This window comes from Salmo salar, chromosome ssa29, assembly GCF_905237065.1.
Source record: "Salmo salar chromosome ssa29, Ssal_v3.1, whole genome shotgun sequence".
NCBI lineage: Eukaryota > Metazoa > Chordata > Actinopteri > Salmoniformes > Salmonidae > Salmo > Salmo salar.
Window position 1 is genome coordinate 3,668,466 of NC_059470.1, and position 13,806 is coordinate 3,682,271.

General features: G+C 39.9%; 1 protein-coding gene across 4 annotated transcripts in view; it reads right to left on the reverse strand.

The window, feature by feature from the left end:
• LOC106590037 (enhancer of polycomb homolog 1) overlaps positions 1 to 13,806 on the reverse strand; it is a 138,489-nt gene that overhangs the window by 81,167 nt on the left and 43,516 nt on the right. For all 4 annotated transcript variants that reach the window (XM_045710952.1, XM_045710954.1, XM_045710953.1 and 1 more), the window contains one exon: positions 5,837 to 5,996. In XM_045710952.1, coding sequence (XP_045566908.1) covers positions 5,837 to 5,936 — 100 coding nt within the window. In that variant the 5' untranslated portion in view covers positions 5,937 to 5,996. The remainder of the gene's footprint in view (positions 1 to 5,836; positions 5,997 to 13,806) is intronic.

Consider the following 13,806-nt stretch of genomic DNA (forward strand, 5'->3'; position numbering starts at 1 on the left):
CTAACAACACGGAGCTTTTTGGACATAAATTATGAGCTTTTTCGAACAAAACTACATTTGTTATGGACCTGGCATTACTGGAAGTGACATCTGATGAAGAGAATCAAAGGTAATGGATTATTTACATAGTATTTTCGATCTCTCCAACATGGCGGTTAGTCTGTATCGCAAAGCGTATTTTTCTGGGTGCAGTCCTCAGATTATTGCAAAGTGTGATTTCCCAGTAAGGTTATTTTTAAATCTGGCAATCCGGTTGCGTTCAAGAGATGTAAATCTATAATTCTTTGAATGACAATACAATATTTTACCAATGTTTTCGAATAGTAATTATTTAATTTGTTGTGCTGCTTGACTGGCGGTTATTGGAGGGAAAAGATTTCCTCAACATCAACGCCATAGTAAAACGCTGTTTTTGGATATAAATATGAACTTGATAGAACAAAAAATGCATGTATTGTCTAAAATAATGTCCTAGGAGTGTCATCTGATGGAGATTGTCAAAGGTTAGTGCATAATTTTAGCTGGTTTTCTGCTTTTGGTGACGCCCGTCTTTGAATTGACAAAACATTACACACAGCTATTGTCAATGTACTCTCCTAACATAATCTAACTTTATGCTTTCGCCGTAAAGCTTTTTTGAAATCGGACAACGTGGTTAGATTAAGGAGATGTTTATCTTTCAAAGGGTGTAAGATAGTTGTATGTTTGAGAAATGTGAATTATGACATTTAATTGTTTTCAAATTTGGCGCTCTTGATATTTCACCTGTTGTTGATAGGGTGTACCAGGGGTGGGACGCTTGCGTCCCACATAGCCCATAGAGGTTGAAAAAAAGTTGTCAGGCGTAGGCAGGGCCATAAGTAAATAGGTAAACTAGGATATGACTAAAGAATGAATCAGGGTGATTTTTCCACAAATATACAGGTATTGGCCTTTCCATGGTAGCAAAATCTTTAATAATTTGGCCAGCTTTCGACACTGAACAAAAATATACAACAACATGTAAAGTGTTGGTCCCATGTTTAATGAGCTGGGGGGGAAAAGAAATCCCTTAAATTTTCCATACCGCAAAAAACATCTCAAATTGTGCACAGATTTGTTTACATCCCTGTTAGTGTGCATTTCTTATTTGCCAAGATAGACCACCCTGTTAGGTGGATAGATTATCAAGAAGCTGATTAAACAGCACGATCATTAGACAGATGCATCTTGTGCTGGGGCCAATAAAATACGCAGTTTTGTAAAAACGCAATGCCACAGCGAACAATTGGCAGGCTGACTGCAGTAATGTCCATCAGAGCTGTAGCCAGAGAATCAAATGTTAATTTCTCTACCATAAGCCTCCAACGTCATTTTAGAGAATTTGGCAGTACGTCCAATCACAGGCCACCATCAACTGCCTGATCAACTCTACTGTTTGTGACCGGCGAAGGAGATGTGACGTGCTGCGCGAGAAAAATGGTCACACCAGATAGTGACTGGTTTTGTGATCCACGCCACTACTTTATTTTTAAATGTATCTGTGACCAACAGATGCATACAGCCGTATGAAAAAGTTTGGGCACCCCTCTGAGGCGGCATAATAATTTACTCTCGTCACAGAAAATGATCACAGTGGCATGCCATTCATTTTCTAATAAAAGCTGAGTACTGGGGTACTGTCCAGACAAAGATTTTTAGTGTAGCAATATTAAGTTGTATGAAATTAAATCGGATGTGAAATAGGCTATACAAAAATTTGGGCACCCTTGTCATTCTGTTGATTTCAATACCTGTAACTACTTAGCACTGATTAATTGGAACACACAATTGGTTTGGTGAGCTCATTAAGCCTTGAACTTCATAGACAAGTTCATCCAATCATGAGAAAAGGTATTTAAGGTGGCCAATTGCAAGTTGTTGTTCTCTTTGACTCTCCTCTGAAGAGTGGCAACATGGGGGCCTCAAAACAACTCTCAAATGACCTGAAAACAAAGATTGTTTAACATTATGGTTTAGAGGAAGGCTACAAAAAGCTAATCGCAGAGATGAAGCTGTCAGTGTCCACTGTGAGGAACATAGTGAGAAATGGAAGACCACAGGCACAGTTCTTGCCACAGAGTCGCTTGAGGTATGCAAATGCACATTTGGACAAGCCAGCTTCATTTTGGAATAAGGTGCTGTGGACTGATGAAACAAAGATTGAGTTATTTGGTCATAACAAGGGACGTTATGCATGGCGGCAAAAGAACAGCGCGTTCCAAGAAAAACACTTGCTACCCACAGTAAAATTTGGTGGGGGTTCCATCAGGCTGTGGGGCTGTGTGGCCAGTGCCGGTACTGGGAATCTTGTTAAAGTTGAGGGTCGCGTGAATTCCACTCAATATCAGCAGATTCTTGGGAATAATGTTGAAGAATCAGTCACAAAGTTGAAGTTACGCCGGGGCTGGATATTTCAACAAGACAACGACTCAAAACACTATTCAAAATCTACCCGGGCATTAATGCAGAGGAACAAGTACAATGTTCTGGAATGGCCATCCCAGTCCCCAGACCTGAATATCATTGAGAATCTGTGGGATGATTTGAAGCGGGCTGTCCATGCTCGGCAACCATCAAACCTAACTGAACTGGAGATGTTTTGTAAGGAGGAATGGTCCAAAATGCCTTCATCCAGAATCCAGACACTCATTGGAGGCTATAGGAAGCGTCTAGATGTTGTTATTTTAGCAAAAGGAGGCTCTACTAAATATTGATGTGATTTTTCTATTGGGGTGCCCAAATTTATGCACCTGTCTAATTTTGTTTTGATGCATTATTGCACATTTTCTGTTAATCCAATAAACCTCATTTCACTACTGAAATATTACTGTGTACATCAGTTATTTGATAGATCAAAATGATATTGCTGATCCAAAACACCCAATTATTTATAAATGGAAATTATGGAAATTGTCAGGTGTGCCCATACTTTTTCATACGACTGTATCTGTATTCCCAGCAATGTGGAATCCATAGATTAGGGCCTAATGACTAAATTTCTATTGACTGATTTCCTTATACGTACTGTAACTCAGTAAAAGCTATGAAATTGTATGTTGCATTTATACATTTTTTGTTCAGTATATTTATAAATAGTATACGTATAAAATATGTCGGTAGTATGTCAATAAAATTCTCTAACCTTAAAAGTAGTTTTGAGTTATTATCCAGTTAGGATGATTTTGGCCAGGAGTGAGCAGATCAGCGATAAAGCACATTAATTTCTACGCTTCTTCACAAGGCATTCTGCACCGCCATCTTCAGTCCACCATACTCCTGCCTTTTAGCCCAAAAACATGTTGCAACACTTCCCAAGTGGTAGTGCTTCCCAAATGGCACCCAATTCCCTATATAGTGCGCTACTTTTGACCAGATCACCAGGGCCCTAGACAAACAGTGTACTTAACCTGTTGGGGCTAGGGGGCAGTATTTGCACGGCCGGATAAAAAACGTAACCGATTTAATCTGGTTACTACTCCTGCCCAGTAACTAGAATATGCATATAATATTTGGCTTTGGATAGAAAACACCCTAAAGTTTCTAAAACTGTTTGAATGGTGTCTGTGAGTATAACAGAACTCATTTGGCAGGCCAAAACCTGAAGATTCCTTACAGGAAGTGGCCTGTCTGACCATTTCTTGCCCTCCTTGATCATCTCTAACAAATACAGGGGATCTCTGGCATGACGTGACACTTCCTACGGCTCCCATGGGCTCTCAGAAGGCGGGAAAAAGCTGAACGATGTAATTCCACCCCCAGGCTGAAACACATTAGCGCGTTTGGCAAGTGCTCTATCAGAGGGCCATTAGACTGAGGCTCGTGCATGAGGGGAGAGCATGCTTTTACTTTCACTCTTTGTAATAAAAAACGATTTCCCGGTCAGAATTTTATCGCTTTTTTACGAGAAAAATGGCATAAAAATGGATTTTAAACAGCGGTTGACATGCTTCGTAGTACGGTAATGGAATATTTTGACTTTTTTTGTCTCGAAATGCGCCGTGCTCGTAACCCTTATTTACCCTTTCGGATAGTGTCTTGAACGCACGAACAAAACGCCGCTATTTGGATATAACAATGGATTATTTGGGACCAAACCAACATTTGTTATTGAAGTAGAAGTCCTGGGAGTGCATTCTGACGAAGACAGCAAAGGTAATAACATTTTTCTTATAGTAAATGTGACTTTGCTGAGTGCTAAACTTGCTGGGTGTCTAAATAGCTAGCCCTGTGATGCCGGGCTATCTACTTAGAATATTGCAAAATGTGCTTTCACCGAAAAGCTATTTTAAAATCGGACATATCGAGTGCAGAGAGGAGTTCTGCATCTATAATTCTTAAAATAATTGTTATGCTTTTTGTGAACGTTTATCATGAGTAATTTAGTAAATTCACCGGCAGTGTTCGGTGGGAATGCTAGTCACATGCTAATGTAAAAAGCTGTTTTTGATATAAATATGAACTTGATTGAACAAAACATGCATGTATTGTATAACATTATGTCCTAGGGTTGTCATCTGATGAAGATATCAAAGGTTAGTGCTGCATTTATCTTTGGTTTGGGTTTATGTGACATTATATGCTAGCTTGAAAAATGGGTGTCTGATTATTTCTGGCTGGGTACTCTGCTGACATAATCTAATGTTTTGCTTTCGTTGTAAAGCCTTTTTGAAATCGGACAGTGTGGTTAGATTAACGAGAGTCTTGTCTTTAAAATGGTGTAAAATATGTTTGAAAAATTGAAGTTTTTGCATTTTGAGGTATTTGAATATCGCGCCACGGGATTACACTGGCTGTTGAGTAGGTGGGACGCAAGCATCCCACCTAGCCCATAGAGGTTAATAAGGGTTACAGAAAGATGACCATGGGAACTCTGGTAAAAACACACGTCTCTATATTTAGCACAGATCACAATCAGCAGCTTAATGCGGCAAACTCCAGAAATCCACTAAGCTTGCAAAAAGCCTGCCCTCCCTTTGGTTAGACATGAAAGCCCCTTAGAAAAAAAACTGAGCTGACAGGAGTGTTTGTGAGCTGGGGCTGAGAGGGGTCCCCTGGGCTTAGACTATTCAGTGTCCCACACCCCCTGCCTAGCCTGTGCCCCTCTACCTTCCCATCTGTGCCCTCTCTCACTGTGCTCAAATGCTTTCAGACCGCAGGACACCTCCGGATCACACTGCTGCTATTAGAGAAATACCAGGGGCTGACAATCACTTAAAGGTCCAATGCAACTAATGTAATCTCAATATCAAATACTTTCTGGGTAATAATTAAGTACCTTACAGGGATTTGACAATTTTTTTTTATTGAAAACAGAAACAAAAAACAGGTTCTTAGCAAAGGGCAATTTCTCAAACAAGAATTTTGCTACAACTGTCTGCCTTTATTGGCAGAGAGGTTTGGAACGCTGTCTTATTGATGTATTGCACCTAACAAATTTACCGCATGGTGATGTCAACATGGAAGGCCAAAACTCCATCCCACCAAAACAGACACATTTCAGGGTCGTTTGAAACTTACACTAAAACTGCATTACCATACTTTTCACAATTTCACAATATTACTCCAACCTTAGTGAGGAAATATATATAAAACACAGGAACACCACATTTTGGACTGCACTGGGGCTTTAAACATACCCCAGACAGAGCACACAAGCACTGCAAACACACAGCAGCATGAACACAAACTGCAGTATGTGCACACACGCAAGGCACACTCAAGAGAAGAAAAACAAACATCTGCCGACTGACCAAAGAGACAACAGAAAAACAAAGACCACTGACAAACAGGCTACATGAACAGTAATACTCCTTACGTTGTATGTGAATGAGCTGCTTTGGCATCTTGAAGTCCCCAGGGTAGAGGGACTCGTAGTAGGCGATGTTGCTCCCTGCTTCGGGGACGGGGATGACCATGTTGTCCCGTTTCTCCCCATACACCTGCTGTGCCGAGATAGCCCGCTGTAGATGGTGCTCCTGTGGGGGAGGAAGGTAAAGGTCAGTAGGCCTACACTACAACTGCGGCAGGTAAAAAATGTATTATACGCAATTACACCAAAAATCTAACTGAGCACACTTTCTAATGTTACAAAAACTATGATTAAGAGTAAGTAATAAATGGGGTATAAATGCTTAATTTCATTTTTGTGACCGGTGTCTTTTAACCAATGTTAAAATAAATTATTTAGATACAATAATAAAAACAAACATATCTACAACTGAATATTAAGCATCAAAGTGCCTGTCCTGCCACAAAATGCTGAGTGATAGTGCTTATTTATTATTATAGTTCAGGGATCTACGCTGATTTTTTTAAAATTTTTACAATGAGCACATGTGCGCTTAAGTAGAAGCACACAAATAAAATGTAGGAAACAAAGAACTTCTGAAACTCGTCAGTCTATTCTTGTTCTGAGAAATGAAGGCGATTCCATTCTATTCAAGGCATAGCCTTCATTTCTCAGAACAAGAATAGACTGACGAGTTTCAGAATTAAGTTTTGTTTCTAGCCATTTTGAGCCTGTAATCGAACCCACAAATGCTAATACTCCAGATACTCAACGAGTCTAAAGGCCAGTTTTATTGCTTCTTTAACAAGCACAACAGTATTCAGCTGTGCTAATATAATTGCAAAAGGGTTTTCTAAATGATCTATTAGCCTTTTAAAATGATAAACTTGGATTAGCTAACACAACGTGCCATTGGAACACAGGAGTGATGTTTCTGATAATGGGCCTCTGTACGCATTTATAGATATTCCATTAATTTGCTGCCGTTTCCAACTACAATAGGCATTTTACGTTTATTTTCTAGCTGGTGCTCACATTGCCTCCATTGTTGTTTTCCTTACAAATAACAACTGTGTGTGGATGTGTGCATTCCTATCAAAGTAAGTGCCCTTTTCTGTATATCATGTTGTCGTTTCTACTGTAGCATGAAATATGTATGTATGCATGTAGTTTTATAATGCATTCCGATTATTGCATAAATTGTAATGGACACCTATGATATGTGTAAAATACTTTTTTGAAGGTCGTACTAATTATAATGAGCTAATGCTAAGCTATTTGCCAGCTATGTGTGGCGCCATGTTTGTTGACATTATACAATGCATTCTGGGTGTCACGTAAACATCTATCAGACCAAAAATGTATTGAGGTCAAGGAATGGTTCACTCATCTTTCGAGTAAACTTCCGGAAGTGAATGAAGGTAAGTAACTGATCGTAGACATCACACCCCCTTCAAGATGCATACTGTAAACAGACCAAACTAATCTTGTCTCTTATTACCTTTGGTTGACGTGAAAAACATGGTGGCACACACAAACTACCCATCGATGGATTACGTAAACATTTCTAGGAAGTGTTTTACTCAAATATTTCAAATCATGTTGAGCTCACCCGTGAAGTATTACAAATAGTAATTGCTATTAGCAACATTTACGTCATTTAGCAGACGCTCTTATCCAGAGCGACTTACAAATTGGCTAATTCATATTGTGGTCTGTCAGCCTAGAGTTTTCTAAATATGCTTGTGTTACGTCAAGCTCTCCTTATTTAGCGCTAGGACGAATGTAGTCCACATTTTCTGGTTTGGATGATTATGTATGCTGTTGCTATTTCTGTGAATGTCTTAACATTGCATTCCAAAATAAACTTGTCACATTCAGGACATGACTTTGTAAGGATTGTGTTTGTGCAAAATGGTTCTGGAAAAAATGTGTGGCTAGCTCAAACGCTGACTGTTGCATCAATCGAAACTGGACGTTCTAGGTGAGCTTTCTAATCCAACCGGTTTAAGCATTCGTGGCAGGGACCAGTGTAGAATGTTCACACACGCTTGTTGGTACCTGTGAAAAGGTTAAGCCCTCCCAGCAATTCAACATAGGCTTACACCCCAGTAGGTCCAGTCTCCCCATCCGAGGTCACATTCACAGTACTCATCAAATTTTAATTCACATTATGGGGGAAATCAATTCAGGGGAATTCGAGGTCGGACGTTCAGCATCCTCAGATCAACTCAAAACAATATCAGTACAGGTGAGTCTATAAACTTTGGGATACATGTACACACACTCAAGTTCTCATTAGGTTGGTTGAGACGCTAGAAACAGTTGGGCAGTCCCAGACAAAAAAAAAAATCAACCGAGTGTTTTTTCGACCAATCGATTAGTAGAAAATGTAAAACATTTATTTTTCCATATACAGACACACCCTATGTTTGAATAAAATTAACTATACACACACATATATATAGGTTACTTTAGCCCTATTCGCACGGGACTAGTATTACTACAGAACATCGGTTATGTAATTATCACCCCAGCATGTCTGTTTTTCCAGTGGACGATTCGGGCGGGATTAGTTTTACCCCTGTAATATTTTTTTTCTCCCCTCATTCAAAATGAACCACTATGATGTCAGCCTGGAGGCTCTTCTAGACGAAGACATTTCAAAGGTGTAGGGATAGCCTAATATTGGCCTAACGGGCCTTCAGTTCAAAGAAAGTCAAAATAATAACGCATATCAATAAGAACCATGAACCGTAACCTATGCAGACATTTAATTAACTGAAGAATGTCAATTCATTGGCACAATATCTACTTCATCTTTTGAAAGAGAAGTATGGCACAAGGAAAGTTGGTGTGACTAAACAGTTCTTTCATCTGTAGGCTACGTGCATAGCACCTTGTTTTAACCTCTTACATCTAGACGTTCCGCTAGCGGAACACCTGCTCCAACATCCAATGATGGGCGTGGCGCGAAATACAAACTCCTCAAAAATACAAAAACTTCAATTTTTCAAACATATGACTATTTCACAGCATTTTAAAGATAAGACTCTCCTTTATCTAACCACACTGTCCGATTTCAAAAAGGCTTTACAACGAAAGCAAAACATTAGATTATGTCAGCAGAGTACCAAGCCAGAAATAATCAGACACCCATTTTTCAAGCTAGCATATAATGTCACAAAAACCCAGAAGACAGCTAAATGCAGCACAAACCTTTTATGATCTTCATCAGATGACAACCCTAGGACATTATGTTATACAATACATGCATGTTTTGTTCAATCAAGTTCATATTTATATCAAAAACCAGCTTTTTACATTAGCATGTGACGTTCAGAACTAGCATACCCCCGCAAACTTCCGGCGAATTCACTAAGAATTTACTAAATTACTCACGATAAAAGTTCACAAAAAGCATAACAATTATTTTAAGAATTATAGATACAGAACTCCTCTATGCACTCGATATGTCCAATTTTAAAATAGCTTTTTGGTGAAAGCACATTTTGCAATATTCTAAGTACATAGCCCAGGCATCACGGGCTAGCTATTTAGACACCCGGCAAGTTTAGCACTCACCAATATCAGGTTTACTATTATAAAAGTTTGATTACCTTTTGTTGTCTTCGTCAGAATGCACTCCCAGGACTGCTACTTCAATAACAAATGTTGGTTTGGTCCAAAATAATCCAGCGTTATATCCGAATAGCGGCGTTTTGTTCGTGCGTCCCAGACACTATCTGAAATGGTAAATCAGGGTCGGGCGCATGGCGCAATTCGTGACAAAAAAAAAATCGAAATATTCCATTACCGTACTTCGAAGCATGTCAACCGCTGTTTAAAATCCATTTTTATGCCATTTTTCTCGTAAAAAGCGATAATATTCCGACCGGGAATCTCCTTTTAGCTAAACAGAGGAAAGAAAACAAAGCATTCGGTCGACGCGGGCACGCGCCTGAGTCTCACAGTACTGTAACCAGCCACTAGCCAAACACGCTACTTTGTTTCAGCCAGAGCCTGCAAAGCCACGATTCAGCTTTTTGCCGCCTTCTGAGACCCTATGGCAGCCGTAGGAAGTGTCACGGGACAGCTAAGATCCTCACTCTTCAATAAACAGAGACAAGAAGAACGACACCTTGTCAGACAGGCCACTTCCTGCATGAAACCTTGTCAGGTTTTTGCCTGCCAAATGAGTTCTGTTATACTCACAGACACCATTCAAACAGTTTTAGAAACTTTAGGGTGTTTTCTATCCATATGTAATAAGTATATGCATATTCTAGTTACTGGGTAGGAGTGGTAACCAGATTAAATCGGGCACGTTTTTTATCCAGCCGTGAAAATACTGCCCCCTAGCCATAACAGGTTAAGCATCAATTTGTTCCCATGTTCTTATCCAAACTGGGTGCAGCACCTGTTTAAATCTAATATCACTCAAAACGCAGGGATGACGATTCACACGGGATAAGTATTATCAGAGGACCTGAGAGTTTGCTGAAAAACAGTAGGTTTTTAGGGCTAGGATAACTTCCTTGCCAAGTAAAAATTACCAAGATGGCAGAGTCGGACAGCACAAAAATTACAGATGTGGCGATTTGTGTTTGTGCACAATTACATTAACTGAGCTCCCCAGTAAAGTGTATCCCGTTTGAATAGGGCTTTTGCCTGATTCTTTAAGCACTGCAATATTTTTTTAACACAAATTACTAAAGAGGGAGCCAGAGATCAATATAGCCTAAGCAAAAAAAAAAAAATAAAATATATACAAATAAAAAAAAATAATCACTGCTCGTGATCAGCTACACGAGCGGTAGGCAACCTTCTCCATTTGGAACGCTAAGTTGTCGTACCATCTCTACTGATCTGCGTGCCAGTTGTGATTGTCGTGGAAGTTTCATTTCAGTTATAATCAAGTCTTAATATCTCAAAATCAATGTCATGTGGTTTTAATCAAAATTCTAAAAGTAACTTTATTGCCATTGCCAATAAGTAAAAATTGCCTACATAAAGCCAACAAATACTTTTTTTTTAAGAATTACGGCCAGCAGGAACAAAATATCCTGATAAAAATAAACATCCTATCAATCACATTGGCTATGCATGGTCTGTCTGCATTCGTCTGCCTGCTGTGACCGCGCTTTGTTACAATGAATTACTGAACAAAACGCACCAACAAAACGGAGGTTTTGGATATAAAGAGGGACTTTATCTAACATTTGTGTAACATGGAGTCTTTGATGTTCATATGGTTGAAAATCAAAGGTAAGTGATTAATTTTATCGCTATTACTGACTTTTGTTACTCTTGGCTGCTAACTGTTTGTAATGATTTGTCTGCTGGGCGCTGTTCTCAGATAATCGCATCGTTTGCTTTCGCCGTAAAGTATTTTTGAAATCTGACACGGCGGCTGGATTAACAACAAGATAAGCTTTATTTTGATGTATTGCACTTGTGATGTTATGAAAGTTAAATAGTTATAGTAATTTAATTTGGCGCTCTGCAATTTCACTTGATGTTGGCTAGGTGGGACGGTAGCGTCCCACACCCCCTAGAGAGGTTAACAGAGAAGCTAGTATCTGAAGCTAGTCTACAAACATTAACAGGCCAGTCTTAGGTCTTCTGTTAGCAGTTGAAGCAAATCATGATGCAACACGATTAATCAAATTCAGATAAAAAATTAGACAGACGTGCAATTTCCATAAATAGCAAGAGGCTGCGATTCTCGTTTTATTTTTACAATCCATTAATACAACAAAACTAGACTTACGATACCGCCAATGAAATAAGCTAGATTCTATTCATTCACTCCCTACATGCATAGAGGATGCTGACCAACCACAAGCAGGCTCTCACACTGCATGTACATGCTGGCCAATCACAAATGTCCCTGTGTACACTGCGCAATTAGACGCTGGTGATGAGAGAAAGGGCTTTACCTCAGTAGACATTGGAAATATGAGTGCTGCGAGTGCTAACGAGATTGATTTAGTGCCAAAGAAAGGCGTCTTCAGTGGTATGTCAGTATTTATGCAACAGACAAACCAATAAACCAAATGCAAGTGTTGCGCAAAAAGTGCTCCAGTGTTGTGGCGACTAATGTATTCAAATCATTTATAGAACTATCCCCTACTTTACGACAACTGCAAGGTGAAAAAAGCTCTCGACAGCAGCAAAGCCCCTCAGCTACAGCCAGCCACCTATGTTAACCTGTCAAGGTATAGGGGGCAGTATTTTCGATTTCTGATGAAAAGCGTGCCCAGAGTAAACGGCCACTCGGGCCCAGAGTCAAATATTTGCATATTATTAGTAGATTTGGATAGAAAACACTCTGAAGTTTCTAAAACTGGTTGAATGGTGTCTGTGAGTATAACAGAACTCATACGGCAGGCCAAAACCTGAGAAGATTCTGTACAGGAAGTACCCTGTCTGACCATTTGTTGGCCTTCTTTGCCATCTCTATCCAAAACAAAGGATCTCTGCTGTTACGTGACACTTCCTACGGCTGCCATGGGCTCTCAGAAGGCAGCAAAAAGCTGAATCCTGGCTTTGCAGGCTCTGGTTGAAAAAAAGTAGCGCGTTTGGGTAGTGGCTGGTTACAGTACTGTGAGACTCAGGCGCGTGCCCGCGTCGACCGAATGCTTTGTTTTCTTTCCTCTGTTTACCTAAACGGAGATTCCCGGTCGGAATATTATCGCTTTTTTTACGAGAAAAATTGCATAAAAATGGATTTTAAACAGCGGTTGACATGCTTCGAAGTACGGTAATGGAATATTTAGAATTTTTTTTGTCACGAATTGCGCCATGCTCGTGACCCTGATTTACCATTTCGGATAGTGTCTGGAACACACGAACAAAAGGCCGCTATTTGGATATAACGATGGATTATTTTGGACCAAACCAACATTTGTTATTGAAGTAGCAGTCCTGGGAGTGCATTCTGACAAAGACAACAAAGGTAATCAAACTTTTGTAATAGAAAATCTGACTTGTCAGGGCTAAACTTGGTGGGTGTCTAAATGGCTAGCCGTGATGGCTGGGCTATCAACTGAGAATATTGCAAAATGTGCTTTCACCGAAAAGCTATTTTAAAATCGGACACCTCGATTGCACAAAGGAGTTCTGTATCTATAATTCTTAAAATAATTGTTATGCTTTTTGTGAACGTTTATCGTGAGTAATTTAGTAAATTGTTAGTAAATTCCCCAGAAGTTTGCGGGGGGGTATGCTAGTTCTGAACGTCACATGCTAATGTAAAAAGCTGGTTTTTGATATAAATATGAACTTGATTGAACAAAACATGCATGTATTGTATAACATAATGTCCTAGGGTTGTCATCTGATGAAGATCATCAAAGGTTAGTGCTGCATTTAGCTGTCTTCTGGGTTTTTGTGACATTATATGCTAGCTTGAAAAATGGGTGTCTGATTATTTCTGGCTGGGTACTCTGCTGACATAATCTAATGTTTTGCTTTCGTTGTAAAGCCTTTTTGAAATCGGACAGTGTGGTTAGATTAACGAGAGTCTTGTCTTTAAAATGCTGTAAAATAGTCATATGTTTGAGAAATTGAAGTAATAGCATTTCTAAGGTATTTGAAAATCGCGCCACGGGATTCACTGGTAAGTTGCTAGCTAGGTTTGGCATTTGCCAGAACACCAATATTGGCAAATTCGCCACTGGCGCCCTGTGCTCTTCACAGATGAAAGCAGGTTCACACTGAGCACGTGACAGACGTGACAGTCTGGAGCAGCCGTGGAGAACGTTCTGCTGCCTGCAACATCCTCCAGCATGACCGGTTTGGCGGTGGGTCAGTCATGGTGTGGGGTAGCATTTCTTTGGGGGGGCCGCACAGCCCTCCATGTGCTCGCCAGAGGTAGCCTGACTGCCATTAGGTACCGAGATGAGATCCTCAGACCCCTTGTGAGACCATATGCTGGTGCGGTTGGCCCTGGGTTCCTCCTAATGCAAGACAATGCTAGACCTCATGTGGCT